This window comes from Podarcis cretensis (genome assembly GCF_951804945.1).
Source record: "Podarcis cretensis genome assembly, chromosome: 8".
Classification (NCBI taxonomy): Eukaryota; Metazoa; Chordata; class Lepidosauria; order Squamata; family Lacertidae; genus Podarcis; species Podarcis cretensis.
The window spans coordinates 28,319,980-28,343,297 of NC_137177.1; the positions used below are offsets into that span (position 1 = coordinate 28,319,980).

The following is a 23,318-nucleotide window of genomic DNA, read 5'->3' on the forward strand; positions in this document are numbered from 1 at the left end:
CTTGTGATAGTGCAGGCATACCTGAAAACTACAATGCATGTAGGAGTTGTGCCAATCCCATGATTCATTTCTGCATTTAGGGGCAAAGGAGCATAGCTTGAACTACCCCATATACTTGCCACTTCCTTGCAACAGGCTGAAAATTTGTCTGGTTCTGCGTATAATTTTACCGACTGTCAGTTGCCTTTTAATCCTTCGAAATACATAAACCAAGCCTCCCTTCTCCTGAAATTCCCTTCCATTTATGTCATTAAGCAATAACTGTACTCCTCTTACTCTCAGGTGTTGGGATCCCTCCCCTCACATCCTAGGGTTGCCATACGTCTAGAATTTCCTGGACACATCTGGAATACTGCTATCAGCAGCAGTTTGAAATATGGCAATCCTATCACACCCATGCCTTTTCCTGTTCCCCTTCTGTAGAGCAAAGCAAGACACTATTCTCAGGTGATGTTCTTCGTGGAAGGTGGGTATACAAATTCATTTGATATCATGCATTTATTCCAGATGTAGGGATAAGAGAAAAAAACAAAGTCGGTTCACATTTAAAGCCGAACCTATTAAAGCCACACCTTCTGAAACCATATGAGAACCAAAGCACAACCACCCTTCAAAATTCACACTTCTCTGAATTTTGTGATGCAGCTCCCCAACCAGGGGAAAGTGTGCATAAGGATGAATATATTAGTGAAAATAAACAAAAATGCAACATATTAGGAGACATTGCTTGCAAAAATGAGTACATGATTCAAACTCCAGACAAAAAAATGTGTTTATTAGGAGAAATCAGCACTAAAATGCTGGATAATTTTCATGGGGATTTTTGTTTTTTTTATTTTAAATCAGATTCCTCAAGAAATATGGACAACCAAATTTAAGATTGGAAAAGCACAAAACAGAGATCGGATAGTGACAGATCCTAACCAGGTGTGAGCAACTGCCAGACCATTTGGCTCACAAGGCTGTTTTAGCCAATCCACACACACCTGCCCTACCCCTGATGTCAGCTGTGGGGCAAGAAAAGACATGGTTGGACTGACGGAGGGTTTACAGTCACCACTGGTCAGCTGGTACACATTTCATACCATGTCCTTCAATACGTTCCATTTTCAGGGTGGCTTGCTTAATTTCAATAGAACAGAAAAGTTCAAACAACAACATAAATGAGAAACCTCGATGGTGGAAACATCAAGGAGCGGAACAATTTAGGCAGCGTAAATTATACGGTGGATTAAAAAACCTGAGAAAAATTCTTTTTTAAAAAACATTGGTGCGGAAACTACCTGGGTAAGCACTCAGTAAACTATGCTACGAATTTCCATAGAGCAAGCTTCGGGCAGGCTGAATGTAGGTGATCTTTGGTTGTTTAATTGAACTGTTAAATATGTGAAACGATCTTGATAAGATCTTAATTGCACTGGCCATCTAATTGCTTTATGGCCCCAATTAGCCCCAGTGGTCCGGCACGCTCCCAGCCAAGCTGCGCAGACCTTGCTCTTCTCCGGTTTCGTCTAGCAGAGTAAAAACACAGCGGATCAAAACTGTCGCAGTCTGCTTCAGATCCAAATACACCAAGCACTGTGTATGTCCAAATTCAACAGTTCTTTATTGTAGCAAATATTTACAGCTCAGCATTTCCCAAAATCTCCTGGACTGCTAGCATTCATGGCTTCCGTCCGTCTCTCTCAGAGACACAGAGAGAACAACAAGCTCCTCCCTCCTTTCCCACGTCAGAATGGGAGGCACACTCAGAACAAACATTAACCCAGTAAGTTCTGAACCCCAACACCCCCTCTTGCAGAGCATTCTGACAAGACCTGTGGATGTACCTTTGCAGACCTCTGTGAGATCAATCCCTTCCCCAATGCCTTGCGCCCTCTCCTGGCGTCCCTGTCAGGCATCTGTGGAACATCCTCACAACTCTCAGATTCGCACTGTGCGAAACTTACCCACGCACCTGTGGCCTGATACCTCTCAGGTGGAATTCCCTTCGTTGTGCGACTGGACCTCCTGGGCACAAACTCAGGCACTTCCTCTGACTCACTGTGGTCAGCAGGTGTGTCCCTTGCATCCTGGGATTCCCCCTCTGACTTAACACGTCTTCGAACCCTTGGAATTACCCTCACAGGAGAACTAGGCTCACTCTTGGGCTCCCTTTTTACAACTTGCGGAGATACCCCATCCTGCTCCTGACTTTGGTCAGTGAGCTGATCGTCATCAGCAGACTCAGCCCCTGGCTCTCCTTCCTCCTCATCAGAACCTTCCTGCTCTGAATCAGAAAGACATTCTGAAAGAATATCGCGTCTGGCAGGGGTCTTTGACCTTTCCTCCTGCTTACAGAACTCAGCGTATTTACTGATCAGCAGCTTACTCTGATCACCTGACGGGTACGCAAACCTCCATGCACGAGCCGTTGGCTCATACCCACAGAAGATCATTTTCTGGAACTTGGGTTCACCTGGCCCTCGCAAAGCTTCAGGCACCAGCAGCGAGGCCGTTGATCCGAACTCACGGAGGAAGTGAACCTGTGGCTTCCTCCCGTGAAGCATGAAAAACGGTGTGTCTCCTACCACTGAATTGTAGGACCTATTCCAGGTGAAGCTCACATATTTAACTGCCTCCATCCAAAACCTTGGAGATAACCCAGAATCTGACAGCATCACCTGTGCAGCCTTAACCAGAGCCTCACTTCTTAGCTCTGCCACCCCCCTCTGTTGAGGAGAAGTCACTGTGTGACTTATCCCTTTCTTGTGAAAGAACTTCTGCAAAGCAGACCCAGTAAACTGTGAACCTCTGTCACTAGCAATTTCCCTGACTCTGGTGGAGAACATTAGTTCCACCTCCTCAATCCAACGACTAATCAGCTGTGCTGCATCTTCCTTGGATTTAAGACCATGTGTCCAGGTGTTCTGCGAAAAATCATCCTGCAGTGTCAGCAGAAACCTGGCCCCTCCCAAACTTGGTTCCTTCATGGGACCCAACAGATCTATGTGTACAAGATCCAAAGGTTTTGTGGTTACCCTCTCCACCCTGGGGTAACTGCACCCTCTTACCTTTGCCTGTCTGCAAGCCTGACAATCTAGGACTCTTGCACATTCCGCAATTCTACAACCTTTGGAAACCTCAGGTAGCACCTGTAGTTCTTCAAGACAAGCATGCGCTGTCTTCTTATGCCACACACAACAACATGAAACATGAGTGGGAACTGTAGCACGCAGGGCTTGTGCTTTCTCAACCTTCCCCTCACCCTCCAGAGACGTTTTAAGAATGAAGAGATCATTCTGCCCCTTTGCAACTCTGACCAGTTGCTTCCCTCCTTTGGAGATTGTACAAACATCGTGTTCAAAGCAAACCTTAAACCCCTTTTTCAACAAATAAGGCACAGATAAAATACAGTGTTGCACTCCTGGTACAATGCAAACTTCCATCTGCTCCTGCAAAACAGAAAACAATACATTTGTAATTTTATTCACATTTTTCTTTTCCCCACTTGCAAACTGAACAGTTTTCCCAGCCGGAATTGCCTTGCAATTCCACATCTCGACTGCAGGGGTCTCTGGGATCAGGTTGCAGTTAGCTGCTGAGTCGATTACAAAACGAAAAACAGTGTGTCCCTCAGAGCTGTCCTCAAACAAAGCCATACTGGCAACAAACGTATCGCTGCCCCCTCTCTTTGGGCTTCTACAGCAGTTCTGTCTGGTTGTCTTGGCAACCAACTCCCCCTTTCTCAGGACCTTGGCGGCTTCCGTAGAAGTAGCCTCCTCCGTTGCCTTGGAGACCGGCCTGGCCTCTGCGTTCCCACGCGACTCTTTAGGCCTTATCTTCACTCTGTCCAGGTGGCCGACCTTGAAGCGTCTAGCTCTCCTCAGCCTTCCTGACTTTGCATGACGACGATCCCCAGTGGAAAAATACTGCCCAGGGCTCCTTTCAGCTGGCCTGGCCCCCCTTGTTCCGGAAGAGCACTCTGTGCCAGCCCTGCCCTCGCTGAAACTGCGTTTCACTTCAGCACTCACAGTGGAAAACTTTTGAACCTTGCCTTTGGAATTCTCAGCCCCCCCGACATACACCTCAGGGACTGGGGCTACAGCCATTTCTGGGCTCTGCATAACTCCTCCAGGGCTCTGGCCTCCTGCTGAAGTTTCACACAAACTTCTCAGCACCTCCCAGGCAGCCCTTGCTGACTTTACGCCCTCCAAACTGGGCAAAAGTGATGCATGTACGCATGCTTTTAGCATAGCAAGCTCTCTTTGCATTCTCTGCTGGCTTTCTTCAGGCAACGCAGCCTCAAAGCCTGCAGCGTCTGTCCCTTCAGGACCTGGATTCAAGGGAAGTGGTTCTCTCTGGCTTACATTCCAAAGCCCAGTAACCAGGAACCAACCCCTTACTCTTCTGGACCAGGTTGCCCAACTTCTTAAAGTGAGCTTCTCAAGCGGAACGTCCTCAAAGACCTGGCTGTCTGCCATTCTCTCCTCTTTCCCGGGGCCCCAGCTACTGTACTCACGTTTCACCAGTCAGCCCTCCGGCACCCGATTCCTCAGCTGCTTTCTCAGCTCTCTGCCTCAGCGACTCTTGCCTCAGTAGCGTCTTCCAGCTATTGTGAAGCTGACTTCAAGACTTCAAAGCTCACCGGCAGACTCTTAGCAACAGTTTTATTAGCGGTAATTAGGTCCTCCCATAACCTGTGAAACGATCTTGATAAGATCTTAATTGCACTGGCCATCTAATTGCTTTATGGCCCCAATTAGCCCCAGTGGTCCGGCACGCTCCCAGCCAAGCTGCGCAGACCTTGCTCTTCTCCGGTTTCGTCTAGCAGAGTAAAAACACAGCGGATCAAAACTGTCGCAGTCTGCTTCAGATCCAAATACACCAAGCACTGTGTATGTCCAAATTCAACAGTTCTTTATTGTAGCAAATATTTACAGCTCAGCATTTCCCAAAATCTCCTGGACTGCTAGCATTCATGGCTTCCGTCCGTCTCTCTCAGAGACACAGAGAGAACAACAAGCTCCTCCCTCCTTTCCCACGTCAGAATGGGAGGCACACTCAGAACAAACATTAACCCAGTAAGTTCTGAACCCCAACAAAATACTGCTTAATCACTGGAATTTCTAAGCGACATGCAGAAAAATGTCAGAAACAATCAGGGTCTCAGGTATCAGCACTTTGAATTAGGCTCAGCGACACACTTGAGAATGAAGGTTTGCTGCTGGTCAAGCAACTGTTGGATGAAAGGTTGGCAACCCTGTTACTATTGATTGCATTATTTCCTTTTTTAAAATGTAACCTCTCGGCCTCCAAAAAAGTACTGGGTCCCTTTTGAATGAACTACCCTGCTCCATGCCTAATGTGACCAAATGGGATGGTTTCTGACCAACACAGAAAGCTTGCTGGATCAAACGAAAGGCGTTTCTGCTTGAGCATTTTCCTTCACATAGTGTCCAACCAGATGCCTCTGCCAAGCCCATAAGCAGGCGAGGAGGGTAATAAGCCCTGCCCCACTGGTGTACCCTGGTGACTCAGGCATATACTGCCTCTGAGCCTGGAGGTACATCCATAATGACTATAGACGCTGTGGCATGCTTTATTCTCCATTAATTTGGCGACCACATCTTTTGGCAACCCATTCCATATACATTATACATTTAAAGCACCCTTTCCCCGCCCAAATCATGGGAACTGTAATTTGCCGCTCATAGAGCCACAATTCCCTCACCCTTTGCTAACTAGCATTCCCAGGATTCTTTGGGGTGGGGTGTGCATACATTGTAGCTCTGCAATGTGGGTAAGTGTATCCTTTTGTGTGTCCTGAATCTGTCATCATTCAGCTTCATTGGATTACTCCCCGGTTCAAGTATTATGAAAGTAGAAGGGGAAACGGCTCTTTCTTCATTTTCTACAACCATGTAGCACTTTATAAACTCAAACACAACTCCCCTTTGACCTTCAGTCAGTCTCTAGAAGATGCTTACTTCATGCCAGATCATAAGAGTTACGAGCAGACTTTTCACAGCTTAAACCCTCTGAGTTCAAAACAACAGCTGCTGATTTCATGGGTGAGTGGGCTTTTGGGTTATCTTCCCCATCTAGAGACCTTCCTTGGTAGGATCCCAGTTTCATTACAGTAATAAATTAAAGAGTCGAGCTCCTTACATTGTGATTAGATCAATCATAGGATTGTGGAACTGGGTAGGGAGACCATTCTGAGACCCTTGTTTTAATTTTTTTCCGGGTCTGTCACTGTAGTCCAGAAATAATGAAATCCAACAGTAGAGCAACTGTGTTATGGTCCTGGCCACTTTGGGTCTCTTTTGAGCTGAGGTCTGGTGATTGTGTGAGGCACAACCTGATACAGCAAAAGAACGTACTAGGCCTCATGCTGGCAAGCGTGGAGACCTCTGGTTCGACAGCATACCTTCCAAATGCCCTGGGGAAAATGGGACATCCCATTTTTCAACACAAGATTTTGGTGGCCATGTTTTCGGGGCAAGAGTGTCACATGGGGAAGGTCACGTGAGTTGCCCAGGAGTGCTTCCCAGCAGACATGCATCCCGGTTTTAGGTTGGAGGAAGTTGGACAGTATGGGACAGAAGACTGGTGATATCCTGAAATGCACCAGCCTTTGGGTCTGTCAGGCCTTGACGAACTCTAACAGGCTCAGTAGCAGGTGCTTTGTCAAAAGTGTCAAGTTCCCAGGCGGCAGTCATGGCGAGGGACAGCACATTTAGTGTCCTCACATTGTTGTCAGACTTTGAAGCAAATTGTGAAGTTAGGGCTTTATAAGACCTGCGGGGAAGAGATAGGACCTTGAAAATCAGCTGACTGAGCCTATGTACACATCACTGTTTATACTAGCTCCATTCCTGGTTGAGAGTTCACCAATACTTTTCATCCTGAAATAAGCTGTGTGTGCTTAGCAGCTGCATAACAGGCAGAAATCCAACAGGGCAAGTTTCTTCAGTACCTGACATCTATACCAGGAAAGCTTGCACCAACTTTTGCTAAGGGCTGCAACTTCGTGTCAGCTGTGTGAGCGAGGGAGTGCCCTGAGCCTTTTTCTTATAAACTGCATAGTCGATCTTCACAAGTAATAGATTTGTTTCCGCCACCCCTTGCTGCCTCTTCCCCCACAGCCCAAGTGCATTGCGGGAAGGGGAGAAGCGATAAGCTCCCAGTGGCAAGGGAAACCATAGTGAGAAACCACAATAATTTGGAGCATAGTGGGGTTGTAGTGAAAGCTCAGGCTGCAAGTAACACCTTGAGAGCAGGTGTTGGCTGCGACAGCCTGCTGTCCTCTGTCCCTCGCAAGCACAAATGCAAGGGAAGATGAGACACCAATTTCGTACATGCTGCTTTTCACATGTGCCTCTCCCCTAGAATATCATTGGCTATGAAATAAGGTGTGTTCACAATTGCATTGTCAACTTTCCTTGTTGGGTCACCTTCGAATAGATGTGTTCTGTCTGAAGGTGCAAACATTTGGGCAGGGCTTCTCACACGTTTTAAGCTCTCCACCCTGCACTGAAGGGCTTCTTCACATTTTAACATATATTCCGTGTACTTAGGGTGTTGTTAACAATAAGCACAGTCTGGTACCTGTGGAGGAACCCACAGGCAGGCCCTGGTGGTATGATGATGCATCCATCCATCCCATCCATCCCTCCCTCCCTCCCTCCCTCCCTCCCTCCCTCCCTCTCTCTCTCTCTCTCTCTCTCTCTCTCTCTTTCTTGCAGAGGGAATACAGAGTAAAAGAAATGAGCTTTTAGGGCTGGGGCGGCAGCGGCAGCACCTCCCTGTGGCTGGCAAAGGGAGGCCCGTGCATAGCCTGCCCCTGGGCGGCCAAGAGGGGATGAGGCCGCCGCAGCCGCCCACCAAGGAGGGAGGGAGGAAGAGGGAGATGGGAAAGCACTGCAGGAGCCACGTGCGTTGCCCAGAGTGCCTTGCTGCAAGGACAGGAGGGCGAGGTGACACAGCAGTGTTCCTGGCTCCATGTTTTCTGCCTTATCTCTGCTCCCAGGTTGGGGCCGATTTTCGAGGAGAGACCCCCTTGATTAGACGCTGGCCGACAAAGGGATTGACCACTGCAGGGTCCACACTTGCCCTGCCCTGGGAGCCAGCAACCCATGGTACGCCCTTGGTGCTCAGGTCCTGACTGCAGGCTTCTCATAGGCATCTGGTTGGCCACTGTGAGAACAGGATGCCTGGCGAGATGCACCACTCACCTGATCCAGAAGAGCTATTCTTATATTCTTAACAGTACTGGCAGGGTCAAAAGGAGCGAGAGTCGCACCCTATTTCCTCCCTCTCGCCACTGTGGTTTCCATCTCCTCTGCCTCGGCCCCCTTTTGTGGTGTAGGTGATATTTTTAAAGAAGCCCTGACAGCAGAGGTGAAACTGACAAGAATCTAGAGAAGCCCCTACTCTGTTCACATGAAATTAACTAGTAACTACTCTGACAAGAAATGCAGAGCGGAGAGGAACAAAAAGGAATTGTTTGCTTAAACATTTATGATCTATGCTCTTGTAAAGTATATCAAGGCAGCTTGCAGCATAAAAATATATATACAATATAATCAGTCCCTAAATATCCATAAAACAAAACAGTTGTACCTCGGATTAAGTACTTAATTCGTTCCGGAGGACCGTTCTTAACCTGAAGCACCACTTTAGCTAATGGGTCCTGCTGCTGTGTCGCCGGAGCACGATTTCTGTTTTCGTCCTGAAGCAAAGTTCTTAACCCAAGGTACTATTTCTGGGTTAGCGGAGTCTGTAACCTGAAGCCTATGTAACCCGAGGTACCACTGTAATTAAAAGCATCAATAGGACACCAGTGAATATTGGCTGGTCCAAAAGGAAATTCATATTGTGAAGGCCTGTCTAAGCAGTGTTTTTTCAGAAGACATCTCGGGGAAGGCAGAGATGGCTCCTGCCAAAGCTCTACTGGCAGGGAGTTCCACAGAGAAGGGCCTGCCACATTAAATGCTTGGCCCCTAGTGATGGCCAACTGAATCACAGGGGAACCACCAGAAGCGCCCAGTCAGAGGACCTCAGTGCTCAAGGGGCAGTCTAAGTTATCGGATAGTCCTCATGGTACTTTGGACCCAAGTTGCTTGAGGCTTTGTGAATTAACACAAGTACAGTGGTACCTCGAGTTACATACGCTTCCTTACGAAATCCTCATAGGCAGCTTGCTGGCCGGGCCTCCTTCCTCCTCCTGGCTGCTGCCAGCCAGGCCGGAGCCGGGCCAAGGAGCGGCCTTTCAGTGCACCCCGGACTCCAGGCTCCGGCATGCGTTTGCCAAAGCACCGGCTGCTTCCCAGAGAGCACTGCCCGTCAAGGGGGGCTGTAAGCAGCGGCTGGCACTGGAGAAAGAGCAACATGGTGCTGGCTCTCCTGGTCCGAGGAAGAGCTATTGCTGAGCGGCCTTGCCTCCCCCTACCTTCAAATCTCCCCCTTCCTCTTGCCACCCTTCCACCTCCCCACAAAACAACCCCGAGCACTGGCTGTTGCCGGGTGCCCTTTCCAGCTCAGCATCCTTGCTGCACTCACCTTCCATGGCAGTGGTCAGGCGCAGCAGTGGCGGCAATAGCAGGAGCCCGAGCCAAAACAGGAGCACGCACAGGCCTGGCATCGGCTCCATTGCATGGCACTCTTGGGGGCTCTAGGCGGCCATGGAACTCTGAGGAGAGTGGCGAGGCCAGCGGAGGGGGGGAGCAGAAGGATGGGGGGCTGGAGTGGGGTTGGGAGGAGGATGGGGGAGGGGCATTGCCTGGCTTGGGCGCTCGCTCATTCCATCCGCAACCATGTCCGCCTGGCACTCTGGGAGAGGGAGCGAGAGCTACAGCTTCTGGACAGAGTTGCCAGGGCCACACCAGGAGTCTGGTGAGCATGAGGACTTGGGCACTTCACTGGCCTTTGCTCCCCTGTGTGCTCTTGTGGATTCTGCTCTCCCCAGGGGAAAGGGCTTGCTCAGCTGAGCTAAACCTGGTGTGGTGGCTTCACAGCAGGGTTCTGCAATGGCCGGGCAGGCCAGATCTAGGACCATGGCAGGCTGGATGCGGTCCGTAGTTGGGAGACCCCTGACTTACATCATAGGAGCCTACACAACACAAAACACTGTTGCTGTATGTAGGTTTTATTTTATTTGTTTTTTATCTTATATTTTGGAAATATACATCCAGTCTTTTTTTCCTTTAATTTTTTTGGGGGCCCCCATTAGAGTGGGGCCCTAAGATGTAGCTTGTTTAGCTTATACGTGAATCCAACACTGATACATACCCTCCACCATCCTGAGAAAATCCCTTAATCCCAAGTTTGTTTTGTTTTGTTTTATTCTTTGGTAGACTTACAAAAAGGGAAAACACACATCAATACACAAATTTTAGAAAGGGGCAATGGGTTGTGGCTAATGCAGTGCTAATTTAAATATATTGAGTGGAGCACTTGTGCTGGCGGAAAGTTGTCACACAAGGGAAAGCACATTACTAAATAATAATAAATAATAGCAGTAATAAAAAGACCCCTGTCCTTCCTTTGCAGATTCTGCCCCTCAGATCTGCTGCTGAGCGAGTGCAGCTACCTTTGGGTGCCTTGCTCTTTCCTCATTATTAAATGTGTGAAGTTTCAGAATGAATGTTGTTCTTGCCTCTCACATTTTATTTTCTTATTTCCTGCCTGATTTTGCCTTTTCTGCTGACACCTCGGAGCTCAATCTGGTCAGGAAGAGAAGATGTGAGCTCCAGATGAAAGATGAATCATAGATCAGACCCGATGGCAGCAGAGGAGAGACTGATTGTGAGGCATCTAATCATAGCCTGCATTTTTATTGAGGCTTGATCAGGGCCTGTATTTTAAAATGAGCTTAAAGATTTTCAAATGTTCATGCCAGGCAGAAGACCAGCTGCCTAAGAACCTTGGCAAGATGTTTATTCTCCTGGACAAGGGGGCCCCCTGATTTATAGCAGAAAACAATTCTCAAAGTCGTAAAAAGGGAATTACAGGCTGACAGCCAAGGTTACACTGACCCTACATATTACAGAAGATAAAAAAGCAGAGAAAAACATAATTAAGAGTGGGTAAATAGTAAAATAAAACCATGTGCCTCCCATTAAACTTGAGCCATATTTTCCTAAGGTTGAAAGGTCAAGAGCAGTGAAAAAGGCAACTGGCTTGGCTGGAGAAGAGGTTTTCTTTCTATCTTATTTTGAGGCTGGAAACTGTTCCTTCTTTTTTTACTTTGAAAAGGTTTATTCTTCTAAAAAGCTATCTATGTTATGTATTAAATATATTGGCTTAAATATAATTATGCAAAGGAATTAGAAGCTAACAAATGTTAAATCCTTATGCTAGATTCTTATTTCATATAGTTGGAAGAGATCACAGGGGGCATTAGCCACCAGCCCAGCCCCCCCTGCCAAGCAGGAAACATCATTAGAGCATACATATGGTTGTCAAGCTTTTGTTTAGAGACCTCCAAAGGAAGGAGATCTTTCAATGATGATCCTTGACATCTGTTTAAGATAAAAATTTAAGATTAACCATCTGTTTTGGAGGGCAATAGGGCGAGGTGAGCTGGTAATCAAGGTTCCTTGTTGAGACACATGTAAGATATATTACTACTTATTTGTCATTTATAGATAGAAGAATATATATCTTTTTGTTTCCCATAAAAGGACAAGAGGAAATGGGTGTATCTTTTGTGATTGGTTCTAGCAAACAGCCAATAGGAATTTCAACCAGGCTGATTGGACAGAGGCAGCCACAGGAGGAGCAAGGGGGCTGGATTAAGGAAATATAAGTGCTGGCCAGAATGGCAGGAGGGCAGGCCAGAGCTTGGTAACCATATACCACTGTGCCTCATATTTATTTGTCTGACAAATAAATTATTATTTTAATTTCTCTATTGCTGCGTTGAATATTTCATTCCAGCTAAGCGTTAACCACAAGCAGGGTGCTACAATTGTGAGGCGTGGGGGGGGGGTTGAAAGGAGGGAATACAGTGCCTTGTAGCTCTACTGTAGCGAACTTTCAGCAGCTCACGTTCAGAGCTCTGTCTTCTTTGCTGCTGGTTTGCTGGGGCTTGTGGTCAGTGAAAAAGGTCTGTGTTCAAATATTGCCTCAGCCACAGGCAGATTAGGTGAACTGATTAGTGGACACAGTCTCAGCTTCAGCCTTCCTTCACCCACCCCTTTGTAAGTGCGGGTGTCATAATACTGACCTACCTTATAGGGCTATTGTAAGTGAGGTGCTTTGAACATTCTAGAATGCACTGTAAATGCAAAGCATTATGTCGCCACCTGCAAGCAATGTAAGAATTGCCCCCTAGCAAACTCTGCCTAACAGAGTCTCTCGATGCAAGTGTGTGGCATGTTCTTTGTGAGTGGTGTAGATTGGCTTCAGCCGCAGCTGGTGCCCAGTCAGGCTGGCAGGACGAAAGGCAGGGAATTCCGCAGTAGGCGGAGCCAATGGCAGGCAAAGTCGACTGGTTCTAGCTTTGTCCCCACCTTCCTCCCTGCTGCATTCTGCTAGGGCAACAACTGAGGCAAGGGAGGAGGAAGTTGGCAGCTAGGGCCACCTCATCGGTGTGGTTGTAAGTAAGAAGGCAGGCAACTGGAGGGAGACTGAGCTTGGTGGAGCAGCGCTGCTTTCCCCCAGATGAACCAGCCTTCATGGATTGGCTTGTTCATGGGGTAAAGGGCCCAACCTGACATGAATTTGCATGTTTCCTGACCTTTTTTTTAATGAAAGGAAAAGAAGGCTTGGAAGCTTCCACTGAGAGCAGAAGAGCAGGCTGGTGGAGGGAAGACGAGCTGCTTTAACATCCTCTAGCTGTTGCTGCGCATAGTTAAAATATGCAGTGGCGTATGTGAGGGGTCCACAGGGGCAGTTGCCCTGGGCGCAAAATTGTTAGGGGGTGCAACATTTCACCCCCTGCCTCAGTACGGCTGCATGCTTCTGTTGCTGAGCTCCGTTGAAAACGGCTACACCATACGAACCAGGAAGTGACTTCTCCAGATGATGGAACAACTCCTTTTATTATCTCTGTGGTTGCAGTCTCCCGGTGCTCCCCCCCCCCGGGGGTACACACAGTGCTCCCCCCCCCCGGGGGTACGCAAGGGTATGCAGAACCAGTACCTCTTGTTCTTCTTTTTCTTCTTCTTGTTAAAAAGTGTGGCACTTACTGTAACATGAGTACTGGTACTTATTTTTCTACAAAAAAAGCACTGGTGACCACAGATGTTGTTAGGCAATTGAATACGCATGCATATGCCATCCGTTTCCCTCCCTCCCCACCCCCCACAACCCCTGCGCTGCCCAGGGTGCTGGCAACCCATGTTATGCCACTGAAACTATGGAACTTACTCCCACAGGAGGCAGTGATGGCCACCAACTTGGATGGCTTTAAAGTGGGATTGGACAAATTCATGGAGGATTGGTATGTAATAATAAATGTTCCATCAAGTCCCTTGGGCACAGCAGGTTGTGTTTGTCTTGGTGGGTTGCTAGTTGTCCAGGCCTGCGGGCAATTGTTTATCTTCTTAAGGCAGGGGTGGGGAGCCTTATGTATCTCTGCATTGTCCTCATAACTCTCACCAGGCAGCATTCCCTCTTCCTTTTGGGAGTAAAGCAACAGCGCTTGCAAGAAGTTACCTGAACTGGGGGTGGGGGGTGGGGAGTGATAGACAGAAAGGCAACCAATTCTTCCCTCACTGATTCCTTCAAGAGTAACTACCTGTAGATTTTGTTTTGTTTTGTTTTGTTTTGTTTTGTTTTCTCAAGCTTTACTTCCTTCCTGCTGCTTCTTCAATGTTCATGTTGGGCCTTCCTTTCATTAGCCTCATAACTCCATGATGGCTGCATGGAAGCTTGTACAGTGGTACCTTTGGTTAAGAACTTAATTCGTTCTGGAGCTGTGTTCTTAACCTGAAACTGTTCTTAACCTGAGGTACCACTTTAGCTAATGGGGCCTCCTGCTGCTGCTGCTGCACCGCCGCTGTGTGATTTCTGTTCTCATCCTGAAGCAAAGTTCTTAACCCGAGGTACTATTTCTGGGTTAGCGGAGTCTGTAACCTGAAGCGTCTGTAACCTGAAGCGTATGTAACCCAAGGTACCACTGTACTCAGAATGACTTTGCTTGCCAGGTGTAATAGAGCTTAGCTTTCTTTGTTCTTTCAACCAACAGTCTTGCCAGGCTACATGTTTCTGCACTCTGCTGTGATACGGAAGGGGGGGGCATGTCTTCTTCACCTTCTTCGCTACAATATATCCATTTATTTCCAATTGTCAATGTCAAAAGGGACTAAAATCTATAAAATCCATAGACACTCAATGTGCCAATTTGCTCAATTTCTCTAGGACTCCATGACACCTCCCCTGTCCTCCATAATCCCTCAAGCAAGGTGTCAAGACCCTAATCCTGTCAAATCACTCTGCCAAGCCTTTCCTCCGGGCAATGGCAGTACATGGACCATTGTCTTCTCATCACCGGTACTCAGGATGTGCTTATCTGCACATATCTCCAGCTCTGCATATTCCCCCCTCCCTCCTCCATATGTTAATCCCGTGTAACCCAACCTCTTCTTAATGTATTCATGATGTAACTGGGATGTATTTTGCACTGTATTCTGGGACATGGAGGGAAGTTTCAAAAGTTCATGTCACCCCTTTCTCGCTGTTCAATCTCGCCTTGAACCTGTTGCGCAATAAACTTGGATCTTCTGCAGCTTGCTCCTGTCTCCGGCTGAGCTCATTTTCCTCCGCAGGGACCCGCGGACTTAGTCCGACGAGCTGGGTGGCAGAGCAGCCTCGCACCCAGATTTTACCATAACAGCTGCAACATTTATATCAGATTCGATGTTTTTTGCCTAGCTGGAATGTGCCCTGAAATTCTGTCTCTTGGGTGCTTCAATGCAGTATACAGAGTGGTGTGTGTCGAGGTAAACTTTACATTTGTTGCTTTGCCCCATTTTCCTTTTGGCCCCGCCCACTACTGTTATGTGGCCCTTGGAAAACAAATGCGGCCCTCAGGCTGAAAAAGATCCTCCACTTCTGTCTTAAGACTTCACTTCACTGTTTACTTGCCTGAAATTAAACCACCACCGTCTTGCCCTAGGCAGCTAACTTCAGCTGGAGAACTATCTTATAGTTAAGCTATTTCTTGCCTCTCTTCTGACCTAAACGTTAGCGTTAAATGGCTTTAGTTTAAATAAGAAGCTTCTTGCCATTGTAAGCATGCCTGTATTGTCATATCTGGTGCCATCTATTGGCTAAAAGAGGCAGCAGTTTATGGTTAGATTTCCATGTTATTTTAATTAGGCATTTACTGGATTTACTTTCTTTTGCTGCCTGCCATCGCAGGGACTCTACCCAAAAACAAACCTTGCAGATCAATGACGGTGTCCCTTATCCCTGCACTGTTGGGCCTGCCAGCTGCAGGGAGATGCAGGCAGATCAAATAGAGACATTTCAGACCAGAATTTTCCTGGTCCGGGAAACTGAGGGACACAAGCAAAGGTGTAGTTGTTTGGGGTTGCAGGGAGTCAGAGACCTATTAATGCAAGGTGCTCTCAACTTACCTGGTGGTTATGTTCTGGGGATGGTGCATAAAGCCAAAATAGTGTATAGTTAAAACACATTCTTCGTGCACCTCCAAGCACTCTCGAGGTGAGTGCAATGGTGGGTGGAATTGCTAAAGGTCCCCCCCCCCGGATGCCCACACCCTTTTTAGCTTTTTTAATTTACTTGTTTGCCAAACATGTAAAGCTGAACCTTCACAAGTTAAATATGCAACAAGTTACAAGTTCTGCAGCAGGGTCCCTGTCTCCAGCATCTTACAGCCACCCAATCAACATGGAAGGGGAGCTTTTCAGACAAGAAGTATTCTCACACTTTTGTGTTGATTGGAGTCAATCAGAGTGAAAGGAGGAGGATGGCATTCCCTTCTGGGTAATCTTCAAGGGGCTGCATGCCAGTCCTTGGTAGGGTAAGAAGTAAAAGTAAGCAGAGCAACAAATGCACATTTTACCTGTATGCCACTAGGCTAGTACACCCCCACCCCTTTCTGTCTTCCATCCAGGCAACTGAGAGGCATTTATGTGAGTTCAAGGACTCATTCCAGGTAGGCAAAAACACGGAAGGAAGATGCATAGAAAGCTGGTGGGGGCTGTGGCTGAGGGGGTATGTGGTCTGGGGAGAGTCTTGAGGTCCAGCTAGAGAGGTCCCTTCCTCTTCAGCTTTTATCTGTGGGGTGGGGCAGCTAAAATTCCTATCGTTTAAAAATTGGATGTATGAAAAGAAAAGCACTGTCCCCAAGCTGGTCCCCAAAGCCTGAGGTTCCTTGTGCCTGCCTTGTGTCACTTACCAGAGTGAACCACGGCCACATGTGACCCTAATTCATTGTGGGAAAGAGAGAGATAAGGAAGGAAATGAAAGGAGGGGATGGATGACGCTGATAAATACAGGGTGGATGTTTGTGTGAGAGAGAAAGCAGTGGATGAATGAGGAGGGAGAATGAATGCAGAGGGGAGAATAGGGCTGGGGGAGAGAAGTGATGCTCCATCCACCTTGTGCCTTCATGCTGCCCACCCTCACTTGTCCGAGGCCTCCGAATAGTTTGCCCTTCCTTGTTTGAGCCTGGTTTCTCAAAGGCAAACTATTAGCAATGAAGCCATGAATGGAACTTCCATATTCAGAGGCAGTATATCTCTACGTACCACCCTTATCCTCTTCTGATGGCTTTTAGAAGCAGGTTACAAAATGCTGTTGTTTATATGGGACTTTGGCAGGGTTTAATATCCCCTGAGAATACCTTTCTGCTGGTGGTTTTCAACACCATCTGCAACCCTAGACCCACTGACTTGGGAGTAATTTAACAAGACTTTCTTCTGAGAAGACACTTACGGGCTCATGTTGTCAAGTCTGCTTTTGTTGCTGTTGCCGCTGTTCCTTCCTTGTTTGGATGTTTAAAAATTGGATCTTATGTGCGCTGTTGTGAGCCACCCTGAGAAAATATTTGAAAGGCAAGGGGAAAAGATTTTAAATGAGTATGTATGGAAGGGTCTGCTGTCTTCATGCCCTGGTTGTGGGTCTAGAGTCATCCAACTGGGCTGGGCTGGATTTCCACTCTTGGACGAGATGGTTCATTCAAACTGGATTATTCTCATAATCTTGTACAGCAGCCAAGGCCCTTAGGGACTGGGGCCCCTGGGGAAAGTCAGTTGAGGGGCTGCATCCTATGGTGGGTGGCATTTGCAGTGCTGCATAGCAAGTTCTGTCTCTCTCTATTCCACCTTCTCTTTCTCTCCCCTCTGCACCCATCCTTTTCTCTCTGTGCCCCATCTCTCTCGCTGCACCCCTCTCTGTGTGTCCAGATTTCTTTCTGCAATCTCTCTCTCTCTCTCTCTCTCTCTCTCTCTCTCTCTCTCTCTCTCTCATCTCCCCCTGCCTCTGTTAACACCAGCCTCAATTAACAGCAGGGTGCATGAAATTAGGCCAAGGGCTGTAGCTTCCCCACCCCCCAGCCATATTGGTGCCCCCAAAGTCAGAGCATCTTGGTGAATAAAAAAAAAAAAAAAAGGTGAGAAGCCCTGAACGGTTTGCAGGTGATGATCAAAGTCACCTACAAAAACATCGCCAGATTTGATGTTAAGAATAGATCCCACATGGTTAGGGCTAGGTGAAAAGCACTCCTTTGTAAATGAGTGTGTTTGGTTGCAATAAGCTGCTGTCCGAGTGCCATATTCAGGAGACTCATGGCAGCACACCTGTGACTCTTTTGGATCAATACATCCACTCCAAGCCATTTCCCCGGTGATGGGAACAGACAGCTGCCTGACAGCTCTTCAATCACTTTTGAGATTCATTATAGATACTGACCGAGGCACTGGTCACTCGGGGACCCCAGGAGATGGGGAGTGGTGGACCCTGGCCTCCAATATTGATTTTTGCTTGTAGCCAAAGGTCACTGACATGCAAACAAAGATCAGGGCAGGCAGGGAGCACGGAGGAACTGGGCTTGAGGAGTGAGTGTTCCCAGAGTTTAAACTTTCTGCATTGTAAAATGGAAGATAGGTTTTTAGAGTGATGGCGGTGAAAGTGGTGGTGTTCAGTGGCACCTAAAGAGGGCATTTGCCTGAAAGGTAGTATGCAAATATCGGGATCAGATGAATCCATTGAACTAATTCAGACCTGTTTTTGAGCAGGCATCTATAGGATTGTGCAGTTACCTTTCTCCATGTCTTGTCTGGTTTCTAAAGAACTTTTAAAAGCCATCAAAACCAGTGGCCATCATTGCATGTCATGGTCCTGAATTCCATAAAGCAGGACTGTGCAATGTCCTGCCCTCGAAAGGTTGCTGGAGTCCAACTCCTATGCAGCTCAGGACCTCAGGACATCAAGGACGACCTCTCCCCACATGAACCAACCTGGTCCCTGCAATCATTTCCTGAGGCCTTTCTTTGGAAGGTGCAGAGGGTGGCAACACAAGATTAGGCCTTTTCAGTGGTGGGCCCCTGCTTGTGGGATTCTCTCCCCAGGGAGGCACACCTGGCACCATTCCTATCTATTTTTTCTGTACTTTTCTATTAAACCAGGCTTTTGACCCATAATTTGTATGGTGGCATTGTGACCTCTTGTAGTGGCATGGGATCTGTAAGTCCCGCTTTTTAGCTGTATAGCTGCATTTTTAGATTTTTATTGGATGTTCATAACTGGTTTTTATGTACGTCACTTTGGGTCACTCTGAGAAAAGTTACTAGCAAATATAACAAACAAGCAAAGATCTGAAGGACACCTCATTAACTACCCCTGTCTTGTGCTGGACAGATCTGTCAATTCGTGTTTCTAGTTTTTCCACATTTGTTAAAGTTGTCAACAGTTTGCAATCTTTCTTTAAAAAAAAATAATTTGTCATAGCGTGAATTTCCCCTAATATGCACATATATAAGTCCTAATTATACATTACTGCAAGCATTTTTCTCTAATAAAATGCTTTTTGTATGCTTTGCTTTTTGCTAATTCATGCATTTTAATGCTCATTCCTCCCTTAATATATGCATTTTCATACATACCTTTTGGGGAGCTGGGGAGCTGCATTGCAAAATTCAGAGAAGCATGAATTTCAAAGGCTTGCTGCGTTTTGGTTCAAGCAATGTTTTTGGAACTGCAAAGTGCCATCAGTAGACTAACATTAATATGTGAACTGCACTGGATTTCTCCCCGCATTCTCCCCCTGCCGTAAAGTACCGTAACTTTGTGCTGTGTGAAGAAGGACCTTCTTTTTGTGTGTCCTGAATCCCACTGCCCATTTACATTGGCTGATCCTTGAATTCTGGTGTTCTAAGAGAGCGGGTGAGGGAAATGTATTCCTGTCCATTTCCTTTGCACCATTAAGGGGGAAGGAACAGGAGACAGATCTGACCTATGGACCACTATCCATCAGAACGCTCTCGTGAGCCAGCAAGCAAGCAGGATCTGTACAATAAAGCCACAGAGACATACCCTTTGGTGCTAAGCTGCTGCTGGAAACTGCAGTGCCCTAGGGTAGCACAGCACAGCTTTCTTCTGTGGTTACAGACTGGATGTCTGCTTGGCCCTGAGCCTTGGCTGCATTGCAGCAGTTACCTGGGAGTGGGGAGTCCCGAGGCAGAAGATTTACAGGCTGTCAGCAGGAGGGCGAAAGGTCACCGAGGGTCAGGAAGTCCATTTCAAAGAGGTCACCATCCACTTCTTCCAATCTAATGAAGCCATTATTTGAGAACGTGACCAGTGGGGTTGGCCAACCCCTTGAAGCAAGGCGGCCCCGAGTGACCACACCACCGCTGAAAGAACAGGAAGGAGCCTCCTTCCTTTTACATTACTCGGACAAGACAGAGAAGCATCCCTCCGCCCTTGGTGCCAAACTCTCTCACACCCACATGCGCGTCCGCACTTGCGCACGGAGGAAGGTTGCGCTGGAGGAGGCGCTGGCGTTGCTATTCATGGTAGAGCTTGGCTTGCTTGCTTTGCAAAACCAGGGTGGCTTCTATTGGCAAAAAAACTATAGGGCGAAGAAGACAATAAAACAGCAAATCTCAATTCCGTGAAATAGAGCCAGGGAAATGAAGGACTGTGCATAGCGCAAGGACAGCAATGCGGTGCCCTTCAGATATTGTTGAACTACAACTCCCATCATCCCTGCTGCCCTGCTGGTTGGGACTGTTGGGGGTTGTAGTCCAACAACTTTTGGAGGGCACCAAAACAACTACCTCCCCTCACTACTACTTCCTCCTCCTCTTCCTCCTTTTATTGTTATTATTATTGTTTTTCAAAATTCACTCTGCTGCTTCAGAGTCACCACTTGTCAGACGCCTCCTGAAGACTTCTTGGCAGGCTGGAGGAGAAGGAGAAATGGGATGAGAGTCTTGGGGAGAGGCCCAGCAGTTTGGGAAGTACTGATCTGGATGCTGGGGAGGAGTCAAGTGAGTAGTTGGGAGAAAGCTCCACCTCAGTGACAACAGATGTCACAAGTGCTGAGGGAGAGGTGTCTGAATCGGCCCCTGTCCCATCTCCTGCTAGCAAAGCACTCTTCTCCCCAAGAGAGGTGCATGAGCCTAGGTTGAACAGTGTGCTGGCACCATCAAATCCCCCTCCACCTCCGAGGATGCAGTGCCAGTTGAGGTGGCTTGAGCAAACCCAGCCTGCACACAGGAGTGCCTCCTTGTTCTCTTGGTCCCAGGGCTCAGGACAAGACTCATGCAAATCTCTGTGCCCACCCTAAGCATCAAAAGGAGAGCACAGTGGGCATGTCAAGTATTGGGACAACATCTTAGCTCAAGCCATCTACCTTAAAGCCCTATGCTACCCTGCCAAGTGCCCACCTTGTAACCTGTTCTATGTTTAGGCGAACCACCCAAAAGAGTCTCCTGCTGCTATTTTCTGCAGATGCAATAGAGGCAGTGAAGAAAGTCTTCTTCGCCGTCACTATTGCCACTTCGTAGGCTTGACATTGAGCTCTAACCCGTGTCCGGTTAGCTTCAGAATGAGTTATCCGTCACTGGCACTCTAGCCATCTCAGCGATTGTTTCATTGCCCTCAGATCTGTGGAAAACAATTCCCAAATTATACAATTATCAAAATGCCAATCAACTTGCAATTAATACATGGCTCCCCGCATGGTGGTTTGGGTGCATTTCCGATCTCATATCACCAGCGTTTCATAATCCTGATTAATGTCAGTTACATTTCAGTTATAATAATAATCCCTTAGTCAACAGCTACATAAGTAATTATTTCCATTCGTGATGTGACAATATGTAAATTTATAAAGCTTCAAGTGAGGAACTCAAACTATTGCCTTTAGTCTTCCCTGTGTGTGAAAGCTGTTATGTCCATGGAGCTTCCTTCTGTCCTTATATGGTGTTGTCTCTTTCACTTCCCAGCTGTTGTTTTCCCCCATCATGGCTTGGGGCGGAACTGAATCTCCAAGTTTCTCAGAGGTCTTATCTCTCCATCCCTTCTTTCGATGTCTCAGAACAGGCGACAGTCTGCTAGAAACCATTCTGTCTCACTAGTAAAACACGTCTCAGACCTTCGCCATTTCCCCCTCAGACTAGGAAAAGGTAGGCAATTTTCACATGCATTGAAGATTTTATACTCCTTTCCAACTCCCAGAATCTCTGCAGTGTTCTTATCACAGCTCCCAAATTCTTTTCCTTTCAGCAAGAGATTTATGGCCCAATTAAACTTCATCTTAGATTACATTCCGTCAGTAGCACACGCAAATCTCAGTCTCTTTTTTTCTTTCTGGTGTTTTTAAATGGAGGTGAGGGGAATTACTCTCTTTCCAAAATAGTCGTACTTGAGCTTCCCTTCCCCCTCCTTTATTCATTTCAGATCACACAAAGTTTCTATTTTTGCTTGTTAATATCAATATTACTCCAACATCCCTTCCTCACTTGTAAATATATTTGTATCTTGTTTTCCAGAGAGGGTTGCCAAATCATAAATATGTAAAAAAAAACACCTTAGAATAAACAAACTTCCTCTCCCCAACCAACTCTCACGCTGAAGAAAATCTTATCTCAATTAAAACTTTTGATCCATGTAGCTGGTATATTCTGCAGTATGTTGTTGCAACACTTTCCCATCATGCACTGGTACTTTAAAGCCAATTAAAGATCCAATTAAATGGAGAACATCTGCTTCTTAATGGGGGTTAAGGGTTTAGGAAGGTTTTCAACAGGCGAAGTGCTTTTGCACTCCCTGCCTCCCACAAACCATGCTGGAGCGAGAACTAGGTACCGAGACAAACTGCAGGTGAAGATCATTCTCCCTATACCTGGGGGGAATTTGCAAGGATGATTTACCCTCTGTCATCCTTGTTTTTTGTTCACCGACGATCCCCTGCTATCATGGGGGCTGCCTCTGTTAAGGCAGGTGGGACCGGAAGCCTTCTTGACTGGTTTTTCCAAGGAAACTGAAGGCAGCTAACAGAATAAGTGTGACCTTTCCTGTGCTTCTTTTCTGCTAGATTTTTCTCAAGTTGAATTTCAAAGTGATGCATTTATTGATTTCTTTAGGAGTATTTATATCCTGCCTACTAACTGAAATTCTCAAGATGGCCAACAATAGATTTAAACAACAAAGATCCCCTGTGTTGCAAACAGAAAAATCTGACAATCCAAAAGCAACACGGTAGGCTAATAATATGATTACAACACTTTTATATCACTACTGAATTGTATCTTAATTTACAGTCAGATAGCATACAATATATACATGGTGACGCCAACTAATATGAGTTAAGAAAATGTCCCAAAGTAAGGGATTTTTTTGGCTGGCATAACATCACAAAGAATCACTCAAGCTTGAGACAACATGCCTACCAAGGTAAGTGTAAGCACAACTTATGCAGTGTTTTGCAGGGAATAAGTTGAAGGATGTTGGTGCTCCAAAAACAGCAGCAGGACAGTCCTTCCAGGATAACCAACTGTTTCAAATGTTCTTCCTCAGCTGATAATAATATCAAATAAAATCAATTACATTCAAATACAATAAATGAGATGATATACCAGAACATTCTACAAACGGTTATTACACAATATGGCTGCAATTGATTGATACATCAGTTCCACTCAGGGCTGTCTTAAGCATATCTGGTGCCGTGGTGCAAAGTTCCCTCCAGCCCCCCCCCTCCCCCCGTTTCCCAGAGTTTGCCGGCAGGGCTGAAGGAGGCGGGCAGTGGCTGGAGGGCAGCTCCTCCGGCGGGGAAGAGGCAGAGGCTGGATGCGGCGCCTCCTGGCTCACCTGGCCACTTTGTGCCATGGTGGCCATGGCAGACAGAG

General features: G+C 47.0%; 1 protein-coding gene across 8 annotated transcripts in view; it reads left to right on the forward strand.

Annotated features, from left to right (window-relative positions):
* LOC307221729 (uncharacterized protein) overlaps positions 1-23,318 on the forward strand; it is a 68,699-nt gene that overhangs the window by 39,172 nt on the left and 6,209 nt on the right. For 4 of the 8 annotated variants that reach the window (XR_013841449.1, XR_013841454.1, XM_079986514.1 and 1 more), the window contains one exon: positions 283-466. Coding sequence is in view for 5 of the 8 variants with exons in the window: in XM_079986514.1 (XP_079842640.1) it covers positions 283-423 (141 nt within the window). In the remaining 3 variants the exon portion in view is untranslated. Of the gene's footprint in view, positions 1-282; positions 471-10,536; positions 10,588-21,413; positions 21,440-21,510; positions 21,594-23,318 lie in introns of those variants that run through there. The other 4 variants (XR_013841455.1, XM_079986519.1, XM_079986517.1 and 1 more) reach the window with 4 other exon arrangements.